The 23976-nt window shown below is 35.9% G+C and overlaps 1 protein-coding gene across 3 annotated transcripts in view; it reads right to left on the bottom strand.

Moving 5' to 3' along the window:
- The window catches only part of LOC134527737 (transcriptional adapter 1-like), a 140480-nt gene that overhangs the window by 42812 nt on the left and 73692 nt on the right, over positions 1-23976 (bottom strand). For all 3 annotated transcript variants that reach the window (XM_063360661.1, XM_063360663.1, XM_063360662.1), the window contains one exon: positions 17519-17667. In XM_063360661.1, coding sequence (XP_063216731.1) covers positions 17519-17667 — 149 coding nt within the window. The remainder of the gene's footprint in view (positions 1-17518; positions 17668-23976) is intronic.

Genomic DNA, 23976 nt, shown 5'->3' with positions numbered 1-23976 from the left:
TACAGCAATGTTTCTCATTTCCCTCCTTCCTAACTGAATCCAATCTTACTTAACCTCCAGGGAATTTACCTCACAAAATAACCAAAAATTTCACTGTAGTGCCTATCTGCTATAGGCCCACTACACAGGGGGCTCTAACCCCACCAACAAACTTCATTGAAATGGTACCCTATCCCATACAGGATAGCCACTTCGGTACTACCATGGGGAACTCCTGCCCCAAACTACTCACAACTCTCAGGATTCTCCTAACCCTTAATTCACGTAGCCAGCCCATCTCCTATGGTCTGCGCTACAATTCCCTTTCTTCCCAGGGACACAACGCCTCACCTTAGGGTCCCTCGCCCTAATGAAAACATTAATTTTGTCTCTCTGTTCTTTTGGAGTAAATTCCCTCTACACACAAAATCTAGCCTTCCCAGTTTTCTCAATGCTTATCGATTTTATAGTGTACCTCCTTAATAATGTTTACAAATCCCAAAAAAAATATTTTTAAAACCGAGGTAGGATTTAACTAACAAAACATAAACAACTTACAACGAAACACTTCTAGCCTATACATCATACACTTCTTAAATTAAATTACTTACATACTGAAAGTTCCTCTTCTTCTAAAACACACTTAAATTTAAATTTATTTAACCAATAGTCTATTTTCTTATCGCTAAGTTACCGTACAGCTGATCAAAACAAGGTCACGGCCTGTCCACGTCTCCGTATGAGCCCGTGACGTCACCGAATTCCATCAGGTGCGCCAACCCTCGCTTGCGGTTCCTCCGTTCTCCGCTAGGTCTCAGCACCTCCCCGTCACGTGTTCACTCTGCCACGTCCACTGACGTGTCGTTCTGAAACAACTCTCAACATTTTTCTAATTAAAACAAAACATCACTATAAATTCTATAACTCTCTTTTACATAAACTCTCGTTTTCTCTTTAATTCCTTTCTAACGTTTATCCTTCCCTCGACTGATTTAATTCGTACGTCTCGTCTCCTACGCGCACGACAACAAAACAAACTTCACTTGAAAATAATTCCTATTTACGAAAAACTTTATTTTAAATTAAAATTCTCTTAATCTACAATCTTAACATGAACTTCAATTAAATTAAACCACTTGCATTATCTCTAATAAGCATTTAAATTATAACGTATTCTCCTCACGTAAAAATCCCTGATAAACTCAACGACTTAAAACAACTTATCACTATAAACTTTATCCTTACAAGTATACTCAAATAAACATCTGTTACGTCAAAAAAAAATCTCAAAGACTTCCTCCACTTAGATTAAATTCCGTAAATTCTCCTCAAGTAAACTCTTAATAACCTGCTATCAGAAGCTGAAACTAACTTAATAATAAACATAAAAATCTACCTCTCTCTCTCTCCAGAAATAGAACCTATCCGGCGAACTCTACCATTTCTGTCACGTGCACCTAGCCGGTGCCACCGCCATTTCTGTCACGATCCACCTTCAGAGGGGGGGGGGGCGAGAATCGTAGCTCTTTACATAGAAACAACTCGCTTGGCATCAACTAGTCTTAACTTCATAAAATACTTTACTGTACCTAGGATCATAGGTTCGTCATCCCGTACAGGATGTCTGGTGATAGCTGAACTAAGGAGATTTTGCAAAATAACATAATACTAAATTAAAATGATTTTATTCTTAAGGTCAAATAATCAACATCATTTTTAAAGAACATTTAAATAGCGGGATTACAATTTAAAACAATAATCTCTTCATTACTTCCTTAACTACTGAACGATCTTTACAAGAGAGAAAGAGAGAACTTCACTAAACTCTTCACTAATCCTTACGAATACATCAAATCATAATTAATACTTAAAATTAAAACAAAGATAAGTCCATACTCACATTTTCCGAAAAGCCTTTCTTGATCGATTACTTAAAACTAACGTAGGGGCCTCTCCTGCCCTTGAAAACCCGAACGAACATTACATTTTAAAAATTAGAACTAAACGACTAGTGACGAGGGCCATAGCCTCCGCCCGAAAGCTTGAAGACGACTACATTATGACCTAACTTGAATTACTTTACGACCTAAGTAACTCGTTGCCTCTGGCGTCCGCCATAGCTTCCGCCAGAGTGAGCTTGAATTCCTACATCACGAACGAACTAACAACTCGTGACCACAGGTGAGACGCATAGCCTCCGCCTGAGTGAGCCCCGAGTCACCACTCACTTGCGCTTAAATTCGCGCGCCCTGCCGCGCCTACCATAACAAAAGCTCGTTATTGAAGTCAAATTTACTAAACAACTAACTAGAACATCTGGGAAGGCTACCCCCCTCTACCCCGATGTGCAGGCCACACCGCGCGGCTTGTTACGACAGCGCGCCCCAGTAACTGCGGCCCGTGGCTGCGCCAGCGTGCGGCCAAACAAACAAACAAAATTCTGCAAGCCCGCAGCGCGCCGCGCCGGCCCCGTGCCCCAATTACATGGTCACGCCACTTGCGCTGACGAGTGTACAGAGCAGCCAGCCCAGAGTCCCGTCAGTAAAGTCCCCAAATTTGATTTCAACAACCCTGCAAAATTTCAACCCGCGACAATATATACATGCTGCAAGCAGCAAAAAGGAAATTCAACCCAACTAACCGTACTGAAGTTGGCACGCTAATGGCACTTCACATAGCTTGTGGTACACTCAAGTTTCCTCGATTACATCTCTACTGGGACTCAGCTCTCAAAATAAATGTTTTTTTTCTGAAAATATGTCCAGGGACAGATTTATGGAGTTGAGGAACAACGTACACTTGGTGAACAATTCGGAACGGCCTGAAGAAAACACTGACAAGCTTTACAAGGTCCGGCCCATTTACACTGCACTGAGAGATAGATGTTTGCAGTTGGAGATGGAACGAACTGTGTGTCGATGAGCAGATGGTCCCATTTACCGGCCATTTTTCAATAAAGCAGTATGTAAAAGGTAAGCCTTGTCCATGGGGTGTGAAAATATTTATGCTCTGTGGCAAGAGTGGACAGGCTTATGACTTTATCATTTATCAGGGTTCCACCACAGAAATTAATGAAGATATAAATAAAGTATTTGGCCTTGGACCAAGTATCGTTCTGAAATTGCAGGAACGCATACAGAAAAAAGGCCACATGTTATTTTTTGACAATTATTTTTCCTCCTACTACCTGTTTCAAGCACTGAAACACCGAGACATTAATGCCACAGGCACGGTCAGAATAAATCGGTTTTGTTCTCCCCCGATCATTGCAGACAGAGAAGCTCTGAAAAAGGAACGAGGTTTCAGCCAAGAGTTGTGTAGTATTGATGACTGTGTGTCCCTTGTAAAATGGGTGGACAACAAAATGGTTGTAGTTTGCTCTAACTGTTTTGGCATTGGTGTTACTGACCAAGTCCAGCGCTGGGATAAAAAAAAATAAGACATACATTGAAATTCAGAAAAACAGAAATTGTGCGTAGGTATAACCATGCTATGGGAGGTGTAGATCTGTTCGATCAATTGATCAGCTATTACCTGACATTTATTCGGTCGAGAAAGTGGACTCTTCATCTCATTTTCCATGCTGTCGACTTCGCAATTGTGCAGAGTTGGCTGGAATTCAGAAGAGACTCAAGAGCTATTGGGGTAGATGACCGGAATATTTTGGACCTCTTGCATTTTCGAATGAGGGTTACGGAAGGGCTGCTGCATTGTGGAAAAAGATATGCAGACAGGAAGAGAGGCCGGCCATCTTCTACAAACATTGCACTTTCTCCAGTTGTCCCGCAGAAACGTGGTGGTGAAGTGCGTCCTTCTGCAGAAGTCCAAATGGACAGTGTGGACCATTTACCCCTCCACGACAATGGGAAACAAGTAAGTCGCTGTAAAATGCCACATTGTAGGCAGATCTCGTATAATGTGCAGCAAATGCAAAGTGCATCTGTGCCTTACAAAGAACAGTAACTGCTTCCTGTTGTTTCATAGGAAATAAATTTTCTCTTGTGAGATTTTCATTACATTGTTTCTGTTCACAATTTAGTGTATAGTGCAGTATATAGTATAGTGTATAGCAGGGGTCAGCAACGTGTCGATCGCGATCTACTGGTAGATCACGAGAAAATATTTAGTAGATCACGAGCGTTATTGAAAATTCACGAATTTTTCCACTCACTACGAAACACTGCAAGTCTTAAATGAAATTTAAACATCAAGAATATAACAATTCTTCGTTAGCTGATTGAGGAACAATTTAAAAAACACTTCGTTCGCGAATGATACCGATCATTTACAAATATTTTTGCGTAGGTATAAAGCTGTCGCCACCAGTACAATAAAAAAAAAGTGTTATTTTGCATAAAGGTCTTTGTTATGTAACAAAAATATAAACAAACACGATACTCAGTTCAGCAGTGTAGCCATCTTGAACTCATCTGATGGCTAGGGCCTGGAATTTTTCGCGATCACGAATTTTGCAAAAATTCACGCGAATTTCGCATGAAAACGCGAAAAGTAAGTACATTCGCGAAAACCACAACATTTCTATATTACACTGCGAATATATCCCCGAAAACTACCATTACAGTAGAATCCCGCCGATGCAACCACCCTCTGATGCGTCCATTTAGTTTATACGACAATTTTTTGAGAAACCGTGAAAAATTTAAGCAGAGAAAAGTCGAAAATTTAAGTAAAATCGGCTGAAAAACAAGTCTGTTAGAATTTGTTGGGTGCTGTGTGTTCACGTTTATCTTGGCAAGAGCTGTACTGTAAGCAGGCAGGCAGGCATACATAAGATGGCTAAAAATAGATACCACCCCTCTAGACTGTCCACGCGGCAGTGTCTAGCCGAGCTCGGCGCGTACACTATCACACGAAAAGCCGTCTCAGCTGTCAAGTTATCTAACCCGCCCACACGAAAAGCCGCTGTGGTAGCTTCTGTGAGAGCGTAAGAAACTCGTCCGGCCAGGCTGGCAGTAGCGGCTGCTTGACGTCATACGTGACGTGACGCTTACCTCTCCCATCCCCTGCTAATTCTTCAAGGCTCATCCCTCCCAGAGCCACAAACCATGTAAAAACACACCCCGCCCCCCCTTTTCCAACTAACATTTCAACACATTCCCTCCCTTATTTCAACCTTCTGCGTGAGAAACTGTCAGCATCCTCCTCTCCTCCCACACCGCATGCGACAAAAGCCAGGTTGTATAGTCCATTCTCGGTAAAATAAATATTTTTATTGGCTTATATGACTGTCCTTCGCCGTTAATAAATACTTTATAAGTTTAAGTTATTATGATACAATTTTTTTATTAGTCACACAGCAGTTTCTGCTGAAAAATCACTAATACCTCAAATTTTATTGACTAGAAAAATTTAGCAGGGCCGTAAATATATTTATTTTACGGCATAGTTACTTTTCCATCTGCATTCCAACACATTTTTTTTTTACGCTGTGAAGGGACGTGGAAAAGATAATTGCTTGAGCTGTCAAAATAAACATCGCTAACGGCAAGGGTGGGAGCGCATCCTGTCGGTCTGTCGCTGTGATTATCTACTCCAAAAACATGTCACAGCATTTCAGGATAGCATTGTTCTTATATCTTTCGTTTATAGCCGAATGTTTTCTACCTGATCCACAAGTTCCTTCTCCACGTTTTGAACGAAAATAACCACCAGCCAGCTAGCATAGCCGAACTCGCGTCACGCGAATTCACTTAGCGCGAGTATTTATCGGAACACATTGTTCGGGATATGCGAGTCCGAGGTGTAATATGAATTTAAAAAGTTGTCTTCTTTTTTACACCATAGGCTATTTGAATATGAAATCTATGCGAAAAAAGTCGATTTTTTAATGTATTTGGATATATTGGGGGGGGGGGGGGGGGGGGGAAATTGGCCCGAATTCTCTATTGCGACCATTCCGTTTATAAGTCCGCTTTTCCGGAAACCGTGAAGGGTCGCATCAGCGGGATTCTACTGTATTTGCAGATCACTAATACTCACGCAAGTTTAAAGTATCCTTTAACCCAAGTCTTGTGTTTCAGCATAATTACCTTATTTTTACATAAGCCATGTTCGTGTATGGTTTTGATGCTCAAAATTGATCTCGGATATAGTTCACACTAAAATTTCTTCTCATTTGTGCGCCGGGGTTTGTTCAAGTGGCAACCCCGTGTTCCTCCACTCCATTATGCCAATACCGTATTTATCGAATGCAAGCAAACTCAAACTTTTGCACTCTACGAAAAATAAAAATAAAATGATGCCGAATTCTAAACTACCGTGCACACTTGGCCGGATATGAGAACGTGTTTATTGTATTTTGCGAAAAGTGTATAAACTATTATATCAAAGCAAAAGAATAACCTAATATCTTGTATATATCCAAGTTGCGTCATATACAGTAAAATGTAAACGAAACAAACCTGGTTTGTCCAGGTTAGCCAACATAGCTTCTACTAACTTCTCACGTAAGCGAATGCTTCCTTAACGAAGATCATACAATTCCCAGACTGAAAAGTTTTGTTCTGTTTTGTGTAAAGCGGCTAACGAATTTATCTTACCGTAGTTGTTTATTTTATGTAACTTCGTAAATAGCAAGAGAATAAGCAAATAATGATTTTGGAGGTACAAAATTAGTCTGTGCAGCGAGACTGGGAGTGTGCGGGCATGCGTGACTATTATGCAGCCAGCATCTGTTGTTGACGTCACGAGCCGCGACAGCGTTTCCAACGTAGTGGCATTCCACTGCTGATATTTATTCGCGCGCCAAGTTTAGTTGATTGTTTTCGTAACAGCCTGTAAGTAGTATGTTGCAACATATTTCTGTCTAGAGTTTGAAAATGCCGAATAATACTTTGAGTGCTCGAGACCGAGCATATCAGTATCAGAAACATGGGATTTATTGTACTGACAATAGCACAGTGATGTGCAAATTTTGCAACTGTAAAGTTTCATGGGAAAGAAAAGATTCCTTTGACAAACACTTAAAGTCGGCTAAGCATGTGGCATCGGCAGCCGAAAAAAAAAGAAAATTTGTAGTTGCAAACATCTATAGCAACGTGTCTGTTTTGTGTAACTGTTTTGGATTTAATTGGCTGTTATTATGCATATTAGTCTATTCCTAGTATACATTGATTGTTTATTAAATATGTAAACTATTATATTCAATAAATGCACAATTTAGTCAACATTTAAAATACCGGTAAAATTTCCATTGCATAACGAAAATACCGACTTTAAACCACCGCATTTCTAATTTGAAAGTACCGCTTTTTGCATATTGAAAACACCAAAATTTTCCAGGCCCTACTGATAGCAAATGTCACGGATGTGGGGCTACATTTTGATGTTTTCTAAACGCTTACAGAAAGGAAATTATAGTAGCAGAATATGCATTGAAAGCGAAATCAGAAATATATATTGCGTTTAGGAAGTTATAATAAACTCATTTGCCAAATTAGATATTTTCATGCAACGTACTTACAGAATTTTTGTGGGTACATATATGATGGCAATCCTGCCAGAATAAAAACGTCGTTTACAAGTCATCCTTGTTTATAACGGTTAATAACCTCAAAACCATCAAGTATGTAACAAAAATAATGGCTTTAATCGTGATGTTTATTTAACGAATGCCATTTAAAAATGCACAGCCAGTTTATGCATACGTGTATGACAAACAAATGTTAGAAAATAAACCAGATTGTTTTTTGTAAAACCAGAGTCGTCTTGTGATGACATCTCTTATCCCTGATCGTGTTCACAGCCGTTGATTTATAACGCCAAATACTCTAAACAGGACACGACTGCGTGTAAATATTGTTTTCTGATATTCATGTGACGATTGTAGGCCGTGCAACAAGGTTTACTGTTACTTTTGTTTTAATCCCGCATTTCTTAATTATTTTTTTTAATTGAGGTCTCCCACTAGGGGAGTCCTCACCAAAAATTCATCTTTATTAAAATAGAAGGTACATGGAAACATGAAAAACAAATATATACATGGCCTCAAGGGCTTCAGGGCGACAATGTTAATGTACTAAGATGTAGCTCCTCCGACGATCCGTCCCTGGGGCTCTGCTGCTCGTTGCGTGGTGTCTGGTGGCTGGCTGGAGGGGTGAGTCTGTGCTGGTGATGGTGCCGTGCTGCTGATGAGTGGCAGCACGGTGAGGCTTATTGACTGTGGTGTGATAAGTTAATCACTTGTGATGAGTGCACCAAAGAAACAAAAGACTTACAACTTCCATTCAGAATGGGAGCATGACTTTTATTGTCACCAAAACAAACTGCAAATGTATTTGTTTACTGTGCAAAGTAAATATTGCATTCGTGAAAAAGAGTAATGTACAAAGAAATTTTGAAATGGTACATTCAAACATAAATAGAGAGTTTCTCCCGAACTCAGAACTGAGGTGAGAGTAAATTGAGAAACTGAAAAATATGTTGTCATTACAACAACACATGTTCACAAAAGTGACAGATAAGGGCACAGCAGCCACAAGTGCTTCTTATCGCATTTCTTATGTGTTGGCAAAACATAAGAAGCCATTTGAAGATGGGGAGTTAATTAAAGAAGCATTTCTTGAAGCCTGTGATGATCTGTTTGAAAATTTCAAAAACAAATTGGAAAAAATGGCAGCTATTAAGTCCCTGTAACTTTCAGCTAGAACTGTAACAAGAAGAGTTGAAAATATGGCAAGTGATGTCATATCTCAAATAAATAAAGATTTGGATGCATGCTGCTACTGCTCTCTCCAACTGGATGAGTCAAATGATGCAACTGGCATTGCTCAGTTGCCAATATTTGCCCGACTTGTATTCAACGACTTTTCAGTCAAAGAAGAATTGTTGAAACTGATTCATTTGAAAGGCCATACTAGAGGTGAAGATATTTTTTGCAGTGAAGCAGTTTCTTATACATATCTGACGAAATTCCAATTCACAAGCTTGTGAGCATTACCACTGATGGAGCGCCTGCCCTTATTGGTTCAAATAATGGCTTCTTGGCTCAGTGTCGAATAGATAAAAGCTTTCCAAAATTGTTGTCATATCATTGCATCATACATCAACCATTTCTGTGTGGAAAGTTCTTGAACATGAATCAAACCATAAAAGTAGTTGTGCAGATTGTTTACAAAATACGGGCCCATCCTCTCCAAAGACGACTGTTCAAAGATTTGATGGATGAATTACAACTGCAGTATGGAGAGCTACTTCTGCATTGTGAGGTGCGAATTTTATAAATATATTTTAATACTCATGTGCTTTCGTGGATTTTATATAAAAGTGTATTGAAACAATGTTTCCAAGATATTAGTACTATTCGTAAATAAAAATAATTTTGCTAATATTTATATCATAGGTCACTCAAACATTTTTTTAATCCCTTCGTACACTTGGTAAAGTTTAATTACAGTAAATTATTTAAATTTGTGGTTTTCTTGATTAGAGTGCACATACCGCTATTAAAGAGGGCACTGTGTTGGATATTTGTGTTCTCAGTTAAAATAAGCCTCAGAGTGGCACTGGTAAAGTTACTGCTGCCCAACAGAAATCATGGTGTGGTTTATTAAGAGCCACAGAGAGTTTGCAGCCAATTTTTCTTCAAATAATGAATGTGAAGCTTGCACGTATCTGTGGATTTAACTGGCAAAGAGGCTTTACAAACGTTTAGGGACATTAAAAACCATTGACCATTGGCAAAATATTAGTTTTATTTTTTTTTTTCTTTAGTGAATATAGCGTTACAATTTTTATGTAAGCAGCAGCCTTCAATTACAATGGAGAAGATATAGGCTACTTTTTGTATTTTCATTTTTTGAAGTCTGTTTTAAACTCTTCAGTGTGTTAGGTTGCATATTCTAAGGATAAAATTAAGCTCATAATGTTTCAATTTAAAAAGTTTGACATTTTAAACAGTTATTATGGAACAGTTCTTGAAAATTTTCAGTGTAAGAAGTTTTTTTTTATAATGTGAGGATATGAAAGTTCATTGCTATGTTTTTTTTTAAATTGCTGTTTAATTTAATCTCACTACTGACTTAAACAAGTGAAACTAAGTACTGAGTAATTAGAATGTATGCAGTATTTAATTATATTGTAAACAACTTTGTTTTCAAGATGGCATTCAAGTTGGTTAATGATCCAACATGTATGTAAATTATTAATATGCTGCAATTATTTTAAAAAGTCTTCAAATATTCAATAATTTTAATTCTCCCCCCCCCTTTTTTTTCCATTAAGATAAATTAATAGATTACTTTTTCTCAGCAAGTATAGAAATTGATGGTTTAATATGTAAAATAATATTCAGTTTGATCAATTTCTGATGTACATGCATACCAGTTATTTAATCCATTTTTTTAATTCAGTAATGGATCAACATGATATATGCTGCAATAAAAATAGCAGCTTAAGCAATAGCTGCTAAGATAACAGCTGGCAATATTATCCAAGTTATATTTCTGAGCAGCCTTGACCAGAGAATTATCCAAATCTTCGGTACAGCATCATCATTGGGAATGATTTAGATTCTAGAAGGTGGTTTTGTCCCTCAACCTCTGGTAGACATTATATTGTGGTAGCCATGCATTTTGTTTATCCTATACTTTTCCAAAAATTTATTTGAAAATTAAATATATATTTTTTTCAATACTGGTATGCTTCCAATTTTGTTGTTTGAGATTGGTGTAGTGGGTTTAAAATAAGAGTGGTGAAAAATAAGTAGTTAAGATACTTGAAAGTTGACAAAAAACATTGCTGGTTACCATAACCAGCAATGTTATTAAAAATGCATCAAAGAACTTAAAGAAAAGTTAAAAGGCATGCTGGAGGCACGTGCTTGAAATTGCCTATTATGAAGAAAATATTGTGTTAAGAAATCATTTTTTGTATACAAGATTCCTTACAGACATATGCATTGATTTTTTTTATTGGACAGGCTATTAATAGTTAATATTAATAATTGTTTAATTATAACCATCCATGGAAAAATATTGAGATATTAAATAATACACTCTTTGTAAATATTTTTCGTTTAAAACCAAAACAAAGTCTGAAATTGCAAAATTTTAAATTAATAAACTTGTAAACATGAAGCAGCACACAAGCAATTTCCCATGTATGATATTTACTTGAAATAACAACCTATCATTAAATGATTCATAGTATCTATTTTTTTACACACAAAAAAAACTATGGTTCAAAAAATCCACTGCCAACTCTCTCAGGACAATGAGATCATCTGCTCAAACCAGAAAACAAAAAATTAACATGTGTTTAATAATCCAAGTTATACTCAAAAGTAACATGGAAATGAGTGAACACTATATTCACAATTTCTTTAAAAAATGCAACAAACTTGATAAAAAAAATGGATTTACACTGCTAAATTTGCAGCATAACTGCTTGGAATAGGATTATTATAAAACATTATTTTTTTTCTTATAAGAAGTATTTTGATGATGTAAGTATAGCTAATCACAACTGATTGTGATTCCAAACTTAAAATGTTTTTGAAGTTATTTGCTATAATAATAAAACTTGTTTTTGATATACTGACATGAACCAATATGGAAAAAAAATTTGTTAAAATGCATGTTGAGAAGAAAAGAGACACACTTATCTTGCTTGTTAGATTATGTTTTTATTAATGTATATTGTATCTAAAGATAGCATTTTTGGCAACAAACAGGAGCAATGTGGTTGATTGTATGTATGCATATTGTAATGTATGCATACATCTTTCATTTTGTAGTTTCATACTATTACATTTGATGAAAAAATATTAATCTCATTTGGTGATCTGCATGACATTTAAATGTCAAAGTATTTATTAAATTGCATAGCTCGTTTCTTCATGTTTCTTCATTTTCTAATGTTTTCCAACTGCTATGAGGGTGAAATCTGGCAATTCGAAGGGATTTTGATGGTTTCTTAACAATCTTCTCTGCCTTCTCCTCCAGTTCGATAGCTAGCAGAAAGGCAGCAAAGGCCATTGTGTAGAACCTGAAATATTTTACAAACATTAACTAAATTAGTATAATATAGTTTGGTAGGCTACTAATTGTTAACAAGAGGGCCTTATTAATAAAAATAATTTTTAAGATGGTATTACTGAGCTAATATTCCTCGATGTAACGCATAACTGCATTCATTTTTCTTTAATTTCTAAAAACAATTTTAACTTTTCGACTTCTTTTCCAACAATTCTCCATGAGTGTGTTGTAATTCTTCAAGCAGTTAAACTAGAAATATGCCATTTTAATAGCTTGTTAGGTTAGGTAAAAGGTTAGGTAAATCAAAAAATTTAATACATGAGAATGATTGGTTGGCTTAAGTAAGCTACATTAAAAATACTGTGTGATTTTGTGAACTGTTTCTTAAGTTATGTTACTAACAAAAATAATAGGTATAAACTGTAGTGTGGTTGGTTAGGTTAGAGTTAGCTGTGTTACAATATATAATTCTTAAAAACTGTTAAAATGAGTTCACAGTATATTTAATATAACTACCATAACCTAATAAACTGTTTACACTACTTTCAAGTATTTGTAGTTAACCTAATCAAACCAGCCATTCCCACCATTAGGTTTGTTAGATAAATTAAAAATAACAAAACAAAAAAATAGTGTGGGTCTGTGTGAATGGTTAGTTAAGTTAGGTTAGTTACATTAATTGTACATTAATTGTGAGATAAGATTAATTTTCTATTAGTAAAACAATGTTACAGTATTGATAGCCTATGTTAATTATTGGAATTAATGTCTAAAAACTAATAAATAAATTTTAAAAAAAAACATATGGACAAGTAGCTTTTCACCAGATTTAAAATTTCAAATGTAGCTAACCTAACCAACTGTAGACATGAATAGGTTTTCAGTACTATTTGAAGTGTAGCTAACCACACAAAACCAACAATTCAAACAGTAAACAACTTGAAATATCTCAACAGAAATAAGTATCAAGGTTAATAATAGGAACTCAAAATTACCGTTTTCATAAACTTATTTTTATAATAATCGGCCCCATTTGTTTTCAATTAGGTACCAAATGTTAAAAGTAAAGTTAACAAAAAAGTGCAAATGAATACGCTCAAAGACAAACTTACTTAAGTTTAACTACAGGTTTTCAAGCATTAGGTAATGTTAAACGTGTAGGACAAATCGTCATAAAAAATATCACTAATCAAACATTGGGTAGCCATCAATTCCAAATTATTTTTTTCATTACATAAGCATACTGTTTCAACAAATACGGTTGTTGGGCAAATACATAGCCCTAAACATAAACTACACTTCAACAGCCTATTGTAACTTAGATAATTATTGGAATTAATGTCTGAAAACAAATATATAAATTTAAAAAAAAACATGGTCAAGTATATTTTCACCAGATATATCTCATTATACAGTATTTTTAATGTAGCTAACCTATCAACGTACTTAAACCACACAATATTAATTTTAAATACTGCGGATTTCAAAAAATAATATTTACGTGGCAGAACTAATAAAACAGTAACACTAAGCTCAAACATTTGTTTATGTTAAACTTCACTTTTGGCTTATCATTCTGCTTGAAAATAACATTGAGTAACTATAATTTCGTTTTCAGATATCAAAAGGATGTTATTTTAAATATTTGTGAATTCACATACCTTAGTCCCTTCGTATCACCACTTGAAATGCTCGTGATATATAACGTAGCTCCGGTGCGATAAATATCACATGAAAAGTGTGCTCGTAATCAAAGTTTGCGATATATACCGCCACAACGTCATCAATATTTGAAGTTTAACGAAACAGGATGTGTTCGTAATTACGTTGCTGGTTCCTGCGATATTCTTCGCAAACCTTCGTTATTTATCGCAACTTGTAACGCAAAGTGTGTGCTCGTAATCAGCCCGCAGGAAATGAATATTAGAATGCAATCCCTGAATACTAAAATAAATGCTAATAGTCAAGATCTGAATGATAGAATCACTACCAACCTACAAGAACTGAATACTAGATTGGACTCTAATACAAAAAATTATAAACATTAATTCATTCTCTCTACTTAACCTACATATTTGTACCAGTAATAGTATAATATCTTTATTATTTGGCTTTTTATTTTAAATGTGTGTATGTTGTATGAGTGAAAAATAACTGTTACGTTCTGTGTGAATTACAGTGTTAAATGAGACAGCAATGCCTGATAGTGATGAGACACTCCCTAAAATGTCAGAACCTAGGCCCAGTACAGAATGTGGAATACAGCAGGGTAAGTACACACACACATTTGTTGGAATCATACAATTTATATAAACATGTGCCATTTGTTGCCACCGGGGATATCCCGTTCCGTGGGTCTTATGTTAGATTGTACTTATGAATGAGATGGGAAAGTCTGTATAAAGAATATAAGGTATTTATGTTAAATTAGTTCTTCAAATTAAAAAATAATAATTTTAATAAAGGTTTTATTTTGGAACACACATTGCTTTTAGAAATTACTAAATTATTATCTTTGTATACTGAAAATATGCCACAGAAATTGAAAGTCAGTAACCGAAACGAATAGTATTACAAATTCCTCGAAAAAAGGAGAAATATTTTTCACTTCTTTAACAAAGAAATTAAAAATGTGTATGAAAATAGTTCCAAAATAAAATATTATTTATAGTGATAAAAATGCTACCAGGGGCCTGTTGCACAACAAAATACAAGTTCTAATAATTTCTGTTGCACAACATTTCTGAAGGGACTTGTGAAATTTGATGAAATTCCACAAGTAAACAATGTAAACTACAAGTGCATGTGGTTTTTCTACAAGTGGTAGAGTGAGGTTATGTATAGTGAATGTGAAGTAACAGAGAGTGTAGATTTTGATATACATTAATAACTTTCAAGTAATTGAGTGAGGTAATATTTCTGCAGAGATATATTTGAGTAACAGAGTGAGGTTAGATTTTTAAACGTATTTGTGAAGCCATGGGGAAACGTGATGAACAATGCAAGTTAAAACTTTGTGTGTTAGCGAAAATTAAAGAAAAGAAGCATATGGATTCAGTGACAAACTTTCTAATGAAGACAAAGCAAGGGAGTGGAAGAACATAAATAGCTATGCGGAATTACTTGGATTGGTGCAGGGAAATCAGAGAGATGTGTGGTGGCCCAACGTAAGAAAATCTGCAACAGTAAGTGTAATTTTGTTTTATTTCAAAAATATTACAAGTATATAAACACTACAAGCCATTTTTACACATTTAAACAATCTTAACCTTAAATGGTAAAAAACATCTTACTTAATGTCAAAAAGTATTCCTGTAAATAAGTTATAAGTAGAGATGGTGATTTATAGCATTTCAAATAATAACATTTAGCATTTTGAATTTGAAATTTAGCATTTTGTAGCATTTTTAAAAACAAGATTTAGCCAATTCTCTCATTTTACATTACTGAAGAAAAGTATATTTTTAAAAAGCATTAAATAATACACATATTAATTATTAACAACCACAGAAATAAAGATCTAGCACAACTACAAAGATAGCCTATCTTGGCAGGTTTCCAAACATTTTAACACTTATGAGTGCAATAAATTGAATACTTAAAATTACAATAAATATATTTTAGCGTGTTCATGGCCATAGTTGATGTAGAGTGCACAAATAATGTTATTGAAACTCGTTTTTTTCAATTTTCACCTTTTTTTTAGTTTTCGATCATGCCAGAAACCGTTGCTTGCCGTTTTACTGACTTTTTTTCTTCATCAGATTTATCGGTGAATCTTTTTTTTTGCAGCCTGATGTCCCTCAGTTTTAATGTGCTTTTCAAGTACATCTTTTTTTTTCCACTCCAGACGGCGATTACATAAATTGCACATTAAAATATTCGTATCACTTTCGTATAACTGTTCACTTTTGTATTCATTTATGCGATCGCAAATGGAAATTACGTTTCGTCCCATTTTAACCACGAGAAATAACAGTATACAACACATTCACGAGTATGCAGGTATTTGTAAACACACCACCTTCCACAGACTACACAAGAATGCGGCTTTCACGTGAAACACACAGCCAGAAAATTTCGATCATTACATAGATAAAAATTGATTTTGTATTTAATGTTTCCACCACAACCACATAAGCGCTTCCATCACTGATCCCGATTTCATAAATTGAGTTGTCCTTCTATACCCTTTACTTTTCTATGGTTAAAAGTATAAGTTTGCCAAGCTTTTGACGGACGGATCGATGAAATTTTTCGGGCCATCTTATTGGCTGCTGGTCACGTGATTGACGGATGGATGACAGACGGACGGAGGCGACAGGCTATATTAACTCCAGATTTATTCACCACATAGGAGCCAAAAAAAAAATATTGGCGAAGTGGCAAATGTTTGTGATTTCGCGTTTTTTTTTTAATTTATTGTATTATGGCTGCTAAAAGATGCCACAGCACCTGAAATGCAGGAAGTTATACGAAGGATTATTCTGCTAGAAAGGAAACCTATTTTAAAATCAGCGCAAACATATACCTAACCGAGAAATAACAAGGTATGATGCAACTTATTTACTTACCAAAATCGTAAATTTCTTTGTATCGCTTGGACGAAAACCCATTCTCATGCTTTCCCGCCACACAGGTTATATTTTTAAAAACTAGTATATAAATATGCACTTGCCAACAACACAGCACCAAAATAATAATACTTCGAGACGAGCTTCGACAACTGCGCCGTCACGTGACGCCAGCCGTGAAGACAAAAAACAAACTAATATCGTCACACTCTTATAAATATAAATATGGTATTCACGCTCGGGACTGAATAAGGCATCACCAAACTATGGCACACCATGTAACATTGTTGTTACGAATTATCGTACAAATACAACATTTACGTGACACTTTTACTTACCACTAATAGAACATATTTAGTCATGTATGTTTTCTTAAAATTCAGGACGAAACATAAGATACAAGAGCGCTATCATTTGGAATTTACAGTAAAACCCTTAAAATAACTGTAATGACAATAAAAATAAATAATCAACATGGTGTGAGAGACAAGAGCCCAAAGTTGTTAGAATTCAAGCTTATCGCAAAATAAACCCATGAATTTTCGTAGTCGCTATCCGTGTCTCACCGATATCATGTTGCAGATACTTCTTCGTGTGATATGTAGAGACCCAGAAATTTCACTGATTCATTTGGTGTCAGGCTAAAATTCACAATCCTTTGAATACTGTACCTTCATATACTAACCTATTAATTGATTTTTTTATGTAAAACCTCCCCTTCTTTTGTGTCCATTTTATTTGGTCTCTCTAATGCTAGCTGGCACATGGTCGCAGAAAGAGTGTCAAACAATCAATACAAAGCAAAGAAATACAAAGGTATAAATGTTTGCATTCCAACTGGTAATCAAAAGAATCTGCAAAATTGCCCATTGGTGACATTGGTGCACATTGGTGACACAGAATAAAGTAAGCTCTCTGCAATTGGTAACATTTCCCGCTGGTTGCTTGGGAAAGTGCGGAGTAACTTGCCTGTTGTAGATCTCTCGCCTCAGTTTGGCGGTGTTGCACAGCCACGGGTTGGGAACCGTAGCGCCCATGTCATACACGAACCCACCGGGCGTCATCCTGTAGCCCGTCTTCCGCATCATCACGGCTTGGACGGCATTCTTCACAAAAATCTGAGGAAGGATGGCAACTTCAACAAAGGCATGAGCAGAAAATGAAATGTATGAATGAAATAGAGCTTAACGGGTGGGAAAAATGGGAGTACCAGGAGAAAACCCACCAATGCACGGAAATATCCTGTATGCTTACCACTCGCGAAAAGTCCAGGTTCAAACCCACTTTAAATCAAAAACAGTTCATCTTGGCAGGAGGCAAGTAATTTTAACACTCAAGCACTGTGACACCCAGGAAAAGAAATGGCATTATGGGGCAGTACCTACACAAAAAATACACTGAACACATTGTATTTATTTTTAAAGCCTCCTGACTCTAAAAAGTGAACAAGGTATTCTACAACCATAGCCCCAAAAAGTGACCACAAAATAAAATTATGCTAAATCTTATAAATGTAAATAAAGAGAAAGTTTATACGGGCAGATCAATGATTGAAATTGCAGAAAGTATAAAATTATGGAATGTAAAAATAGGAGTTCTACATTATTTCATTTAAGAACCTTAAAACTGATACCATCACGATGCTAAGTAGGAGCAGGCATGTCCAATATTCAAAACTTATTAAAACCAAACAAAAAATCTTTTATTCATTTTCAAAAAAATTACATTTTGGAATAACAAATAAGTTTGATAAATATCAATGTATGCGTACCCAGTTAAAATATGTTAATAAAACTGCTATAATACACCTATCCCTCACTTAACACGAATAATTTGTTCCTAAAAATGATTGTGTTATTCGAAATCACGTAATCTGAAGTGTTAGTTTCCATAAATAGTAAGCCTAATTTAATTAATGTGTTCCAAAATTGTCTAGGAAAATATACTTTACATAATATAAATGCATAGAATAACACTCAAATATAAATGTCACGCCATTAATCTTTATATGCCTCCTATCGCACTTTGTATGACAAATACGACACCGCGTAATGGTAGATACGTGGTTATGTACTTTATCATTAGTCAGCTGGCTGACTTGCCCGCCAGGGCGTGACCTTCAACTCACGTCGCGTATCTTTCAAAACCATCCTTTACTGAAAGTGAAACCGATATTACTGTCCGGATAGTTGCATTTTAATTTTTCAAAAATCAAAGTGCTTACCTTGTCTTATCGCATTATTATCGCACAATTTATCATAAGATAAAGTTTCAAAAGTAGGGGTGCAATTTTATGCGAAAAAAATTGTTGTTAGGTAAAGTTATTCATAAAAACATAACCCATTCATGGAAAGTACGTTTATTTAAAAAGTAGAGTAAAAAAAAGCATGCCGCCAAATAATTTAAATTAATTCATAACCCATTTATGGAAAGTAGGTTTATTTAAAAAGTAGAGTATAAAAAAGCACGCCGCCAAAAAATTTAAATTAATAAGTCATGCAACAGAAACCTTTCTTCAACTTTAAATAGAAAAACAAAATCTGTAACCCAAATGCCAGCCTGAACTAACGCGTAACTATCATCGTAGTACACGCCACGAAATAGTGCGGGCTATCAAATGTAGTAAACTCGACACAAGACAGAGAGCACGCGTTGCATGCAAACGGCGAGATATCAATATTGATATTCGACTACGTGTGCGCCCTCTATACGGGAAGCAACACAGCCAAACATGAATGATGCCAACTAGCGTTGGCTACATTTTTATAAATGGTACACCGCGGCGACGCAGACTAACAGATAAAGGTTATGTTTAAAAACGTCTAAAAGAAAATTGTGCGCACAGTTGACTTGCTTAAAACTAAAGTGCAACCAACATAAGCATGGCCATCATGTCAATCTGTGTGCCGTAATACTTCTAGTTTTGTCTCAAATACTTGAATGATGCATTATGAGTGATCAAGAATGTAAAGTTACCGGCAGCTGAATGGGCCGACATTGCTTTTGTTTGTATGAATTCCTTGCCACTGGCTAGACTGAGTTCACGGCTCAGTCTGTAGCCAGGCATACGCGAGGAAGTAAAAACATTTGGTCCTTTACACTCCATAGCCGCAATTTAACTTGCCATTCTTATGTTTGTACAACAGCCGATAGCGTAGTCAGACCTGCGCGCGTATCTCTTCACCCTTTTTTGGCTAACTCAATCCCACTGCACATCTGTTGTTTACAAAAGTTGATACAGACTTTGTGGCGTCATGCCCGACTTTTTTTTTGCCTGTGGATATTTCGCGCTAACTGAAATTAACAGACGTGCTATTCAAGACTGGGGCAGTAAAATTAACATCACGCTAAATGAATCCGTTCAATCTGAAGGCGTGCTAAGTGAGGGATAGGTGTATATATAAAAATATGTTAATGACCAGATATAATTATGTATGTGAGTTCAGACAGGTCAACCTGTTGTATGATTTTTTTTAGATAAACTGAAAATAATAAAACAATAAGCTGTTTATAACCACTGAATAAATAATTTCTGAAAATTTTAAATTATACTTTGTTGTTTTCTTCATATAGAATTCATAATCATTAATGTGAAAATCTATTGCCATCACATTAAACCATGTACAAGTATTTATTAAAATTTAACTTTCACACTATCATAAAAAATGAAAAAAATAAATTTATCCCCAGCGTCTGTTGCATCAGAAGCTCAAGAGGACATCGACAACCCTGAAGAAGTGGATTATGAAGTGTTTAAACATGTAAATAGTGTGCGTTAATTTTAAGTGATTAGTGTCAATTTTGAACTTCCTGAGCTGTTTGCTTGTAGTAGCACCAAATTTTCAAGGTATCAATGTGGCTAAATCCTCCACATCAGTTGTCATTTTCCCAGTGGGAAATTTTGTTACTCAGTTTGCTCAGGATTAATTTGTGTTGCCACGCATAACCAATAGTTTGCCGAGTCCCAAACTCTCATCTGATGTGTGTCAATCAGTGACTCATCTGAAACTGGCTGATTCTTCTTTCAACACCCCTGGTCCCATTGACCTTCTCATTGGTACAGACCTATTTCCTCTTCTTGTGAATGGAGGCAAGATCAATGGGTCTCCAGTGGCTCTTGACTGTTTTGGATTGCATTCTCTTGGGAAAGGTGGAAGCAGAACCTTCATTATCCATCATATTGTGTAACTTTGTTCACTTCCTAGCCTTCCTTAGATGATGTCAGGAAGTTCTGGGAAATTGAAGAGTTCCCACATGAAGAACACAAGTCTCCTCCTGAGGATGTTTGTTGCGAAACTAAGTTTGATGAAACTAATGTTGAAAAAAATAAGGCCGCTCTAGTTTCAAAATTAATACCAAGAAAAAGTTTGAGTTTACCCCAAATCTTTTATACTAAATTTTGTACATAGTTATCCTTTTAATTCACACTTTTCCTTATCATTATTGGAAAATATCAAGAAATCATCAACATATAATGCCATTATAGTGAAAGAACTAGCATTGTTTTTGCAGTAAACACAAGGATCTAGGGTTGCCAACCGTCCCGTATTGTACGGGATTTCCCGTATTCTGTAAATAAAAGAATTATCCCGTACGTAGGCAGGACGGGACGTGATATTTCCCGTATCTTGTTTAAAGTTCAATTCACAGACCTGCATAAAATTTAAAAAGTATTTTTCCGCCTGCGCCGCACCAACTGTAATATGTATTGCGACATTGCGAAGATACGTTTACTCTGCAGTTCACTGGCCACCAAATAGTTCATGTTGACGCCGACAGGTGGCATCACTTGTCCGCGCTTAGTCTGTTATGTTTATGTTGATATTGTGTTGAGTTGAAAACGGATAAAGTTGAGTAAATCGGGTAAAGTTGAGATGAAAAAATGTGCGATTCGCCACCGCGAAAAAAGAAACGGCTGTGCATTTATTTAGTTCGATGGGAACATAACTATAAGTGGCTAACATGTAGTGATAATAGTTACAAAGCCAAATGTGTACTTTGCAAAAGAGAGTTTTCAATAGCACACGGCGGCGAAAACGAAGTAAAACAGCATGCTTCAACATTGTTACATATAAACACGGTTCAACAAGCAAATGCGAGTGAAAAAACTAAGATAAACAGTTATTTCGTAAAACAAGGCACTAGCGATCAAAATTCTGTTGTAGCATCTGAACTAGCTCTATGTTATCACAATACAAAGCATGGTTTAAGTTATAACAGTTTTGATTGTAATATAAAATTGATACGGCATGTTTTTGGTAGTGATTCAGAAATAGCGCGGAAATTATAGTGTGGAAGAACAAAAGCCGAAGCATTTGTCATGAATGTTATGTCTCCTAAAAGTGTAGATGATTTCGTAAAAATTCTGAAATCTCCGGAAAAGTGTGCACAGTTATTTTCAATTGCTACAGATGCATCGAACAAAGGAAATAGAAAAATGTTTCCAGTTTGTGTACGTTATTTTGATGCCTGCGAGGGAATTCAGTGGAAGGTAAGCAATTTACTGTTAATATTAATTTTATCAATCTACATTTTATGAAGTCCAAGCCTTCATTAACTCATTTAAGGGGTGGCGGCGTCAGGATCTCCGATTTTTGCAAGTGAGAATCGTGCCTGTTAGATGCCGTTGGGTGGGTTTTCTCTGGGTACTCCCGTTTCCTCCACCCTTTATTCCAGCTCCATATCCACATCTGCTCTTAAGATCTGTTAAGATTCTTGTTAAAAGCTGTAAAACACTTTTCACTCACAACTCATTTAGCTTTTTTTTAGGTTTTGGATTTCATAGAAGATTCTGACGAGTCTGCAGCCAAAATACACAAAAATATGAAGGATTGTATTCAGCAATTTGAGCTCTCGCCCAACAAAATGGTGTCATACTCCGCAGATAATGCTAATGTGAATTTTGGAAAAAATAAAAGTGTATATAAACTTTTGCAAACTGAAAATAGTACGATAGTTTAAGCGAACTGCAATGCCCATGTGATTCATAATTGTTGTAAATAGGGATGGGACGATTCCAATATATCAATTCTCGATACCCAATTCTCGATTCTCTATCGATTCTCGATTCCCTATCGATTCTCGATTCCTATATCGAGCAACTGATAGGAGATTTTTTTTAACATACATAGAATTTCACTTGAATTCTGAATTAAAGAGGTTTATTTAAAGCCACACACATTTAGCAAATACTTGGAAGTTAAACAGCTTTCAGAAAAAATTCAACACTTATACAAATTGTAGAAACTGTTTTAAACTTTTAATTTATGTACATATAAAAGAAAGATATTGTAGTTCACTTTTTAACAATTAGACATCACTAGTTTTAGATCATACAAAAATTAACCCAGAGGATGAAAATTAATGTATTAAAAAAACATAAGGCCTACTCAAAACTCAACAAAATGTCACTACTGTGAACAAAACAATTTACAAGTTTTTGTTTAGAAAAACAAGCCTTCGCACAGTTTCAGGGTCTAATCGATGACGCTTTTGGTCAACTATCAGGCCAGCAGTACTGAAAAGTCTCTCAGAATACACTGTGGATGGTGGTATGCTAAGGTACTTTTTTGCCAGTTTTTTAATGTTAGGGAATTTGTAATTTTCCTTCCAGTACTTGAAAATGTCTGCAGTGGGAGGAAGAATTGGTTCCTGAAGGTAAGTGTTTATTTCATCCTTCACAGAGGTTTCCTTTGATTCACACTTGGCATCATTCATGATGTTGTTGTAAAATGCCCACATTCCATGACTCGCTGCTGGTGCTGCTGTTTGCTTTGTTTGGACATTGGGTAACTCAGGCTCTGAGCAGTTGGTTTTTGTTGCTTCTTCAATTAAGTAATTTTGTGCCACTTCAACACACTTTTGGTTAACAAACACATGGCATTTTAGTCGAGGATCAAGAAGTGTTGCTGCTGCAAACAAAATTTCTTGTTCCACTTCTGCATACCTTAAGTTCAATGAAGAAATTAGATCATTTTTCATACCCAGAATTCCTGAGCCATTGGGTGCTGGCTTTTGTAGCTCTCTACGTGTGCTGTTAACAATCGGTATTACCTCTGATGCAGTCACAGTTGCAGAACTAACAGCAAGTGTAGCATGGTTAAAAATGCTCAGTAAGTCAGACATATGGGCAAGTAAATTCCAATCTGCAGTCGAAAGTTCTGCAGGCAAATTGAGCTTCGTTGCAGCTAGGGTGACTGCCTGCTTTTGCTCAAGTAGACGTTGCAGCATGTGTAATGTAGAATTCCATCGGGTGGGTTCGTCTTGGATGACTTTATGCTGTTTTACACTCAGAACAGACTGAGCATTTTTCAGTTCCTTGCATGCTTTACTTGAGTGTTTAAAATGACCAACAATGCGGCGGCATTTTGCTGTCAAACTAGTTACATTCTTGTTGTTAAGTAACCCATCTTTAACAACAAGCTGAA

This window comes from Bacillus rossius, chromosome 1 (assembly GCF_032445375.1).
Source record: "Bacillus rossius redtenbacheri isolate Brsri chromosome 1, Brsri_v3, whole genome shotgun sequence".
In the NCBI taxonomy this organism is placed as follows: Eukaryota; Metazoa; Arthropoda; class Insecta; order Phasmatodea; family Bacillidae; genus Bacillus; species Bacillus rossius.
The sequence above is the reverse complement of the archived record's forward strand: the minus strand, read 5'-3'. Positions and strand labels throughout refer to the sequence as shown.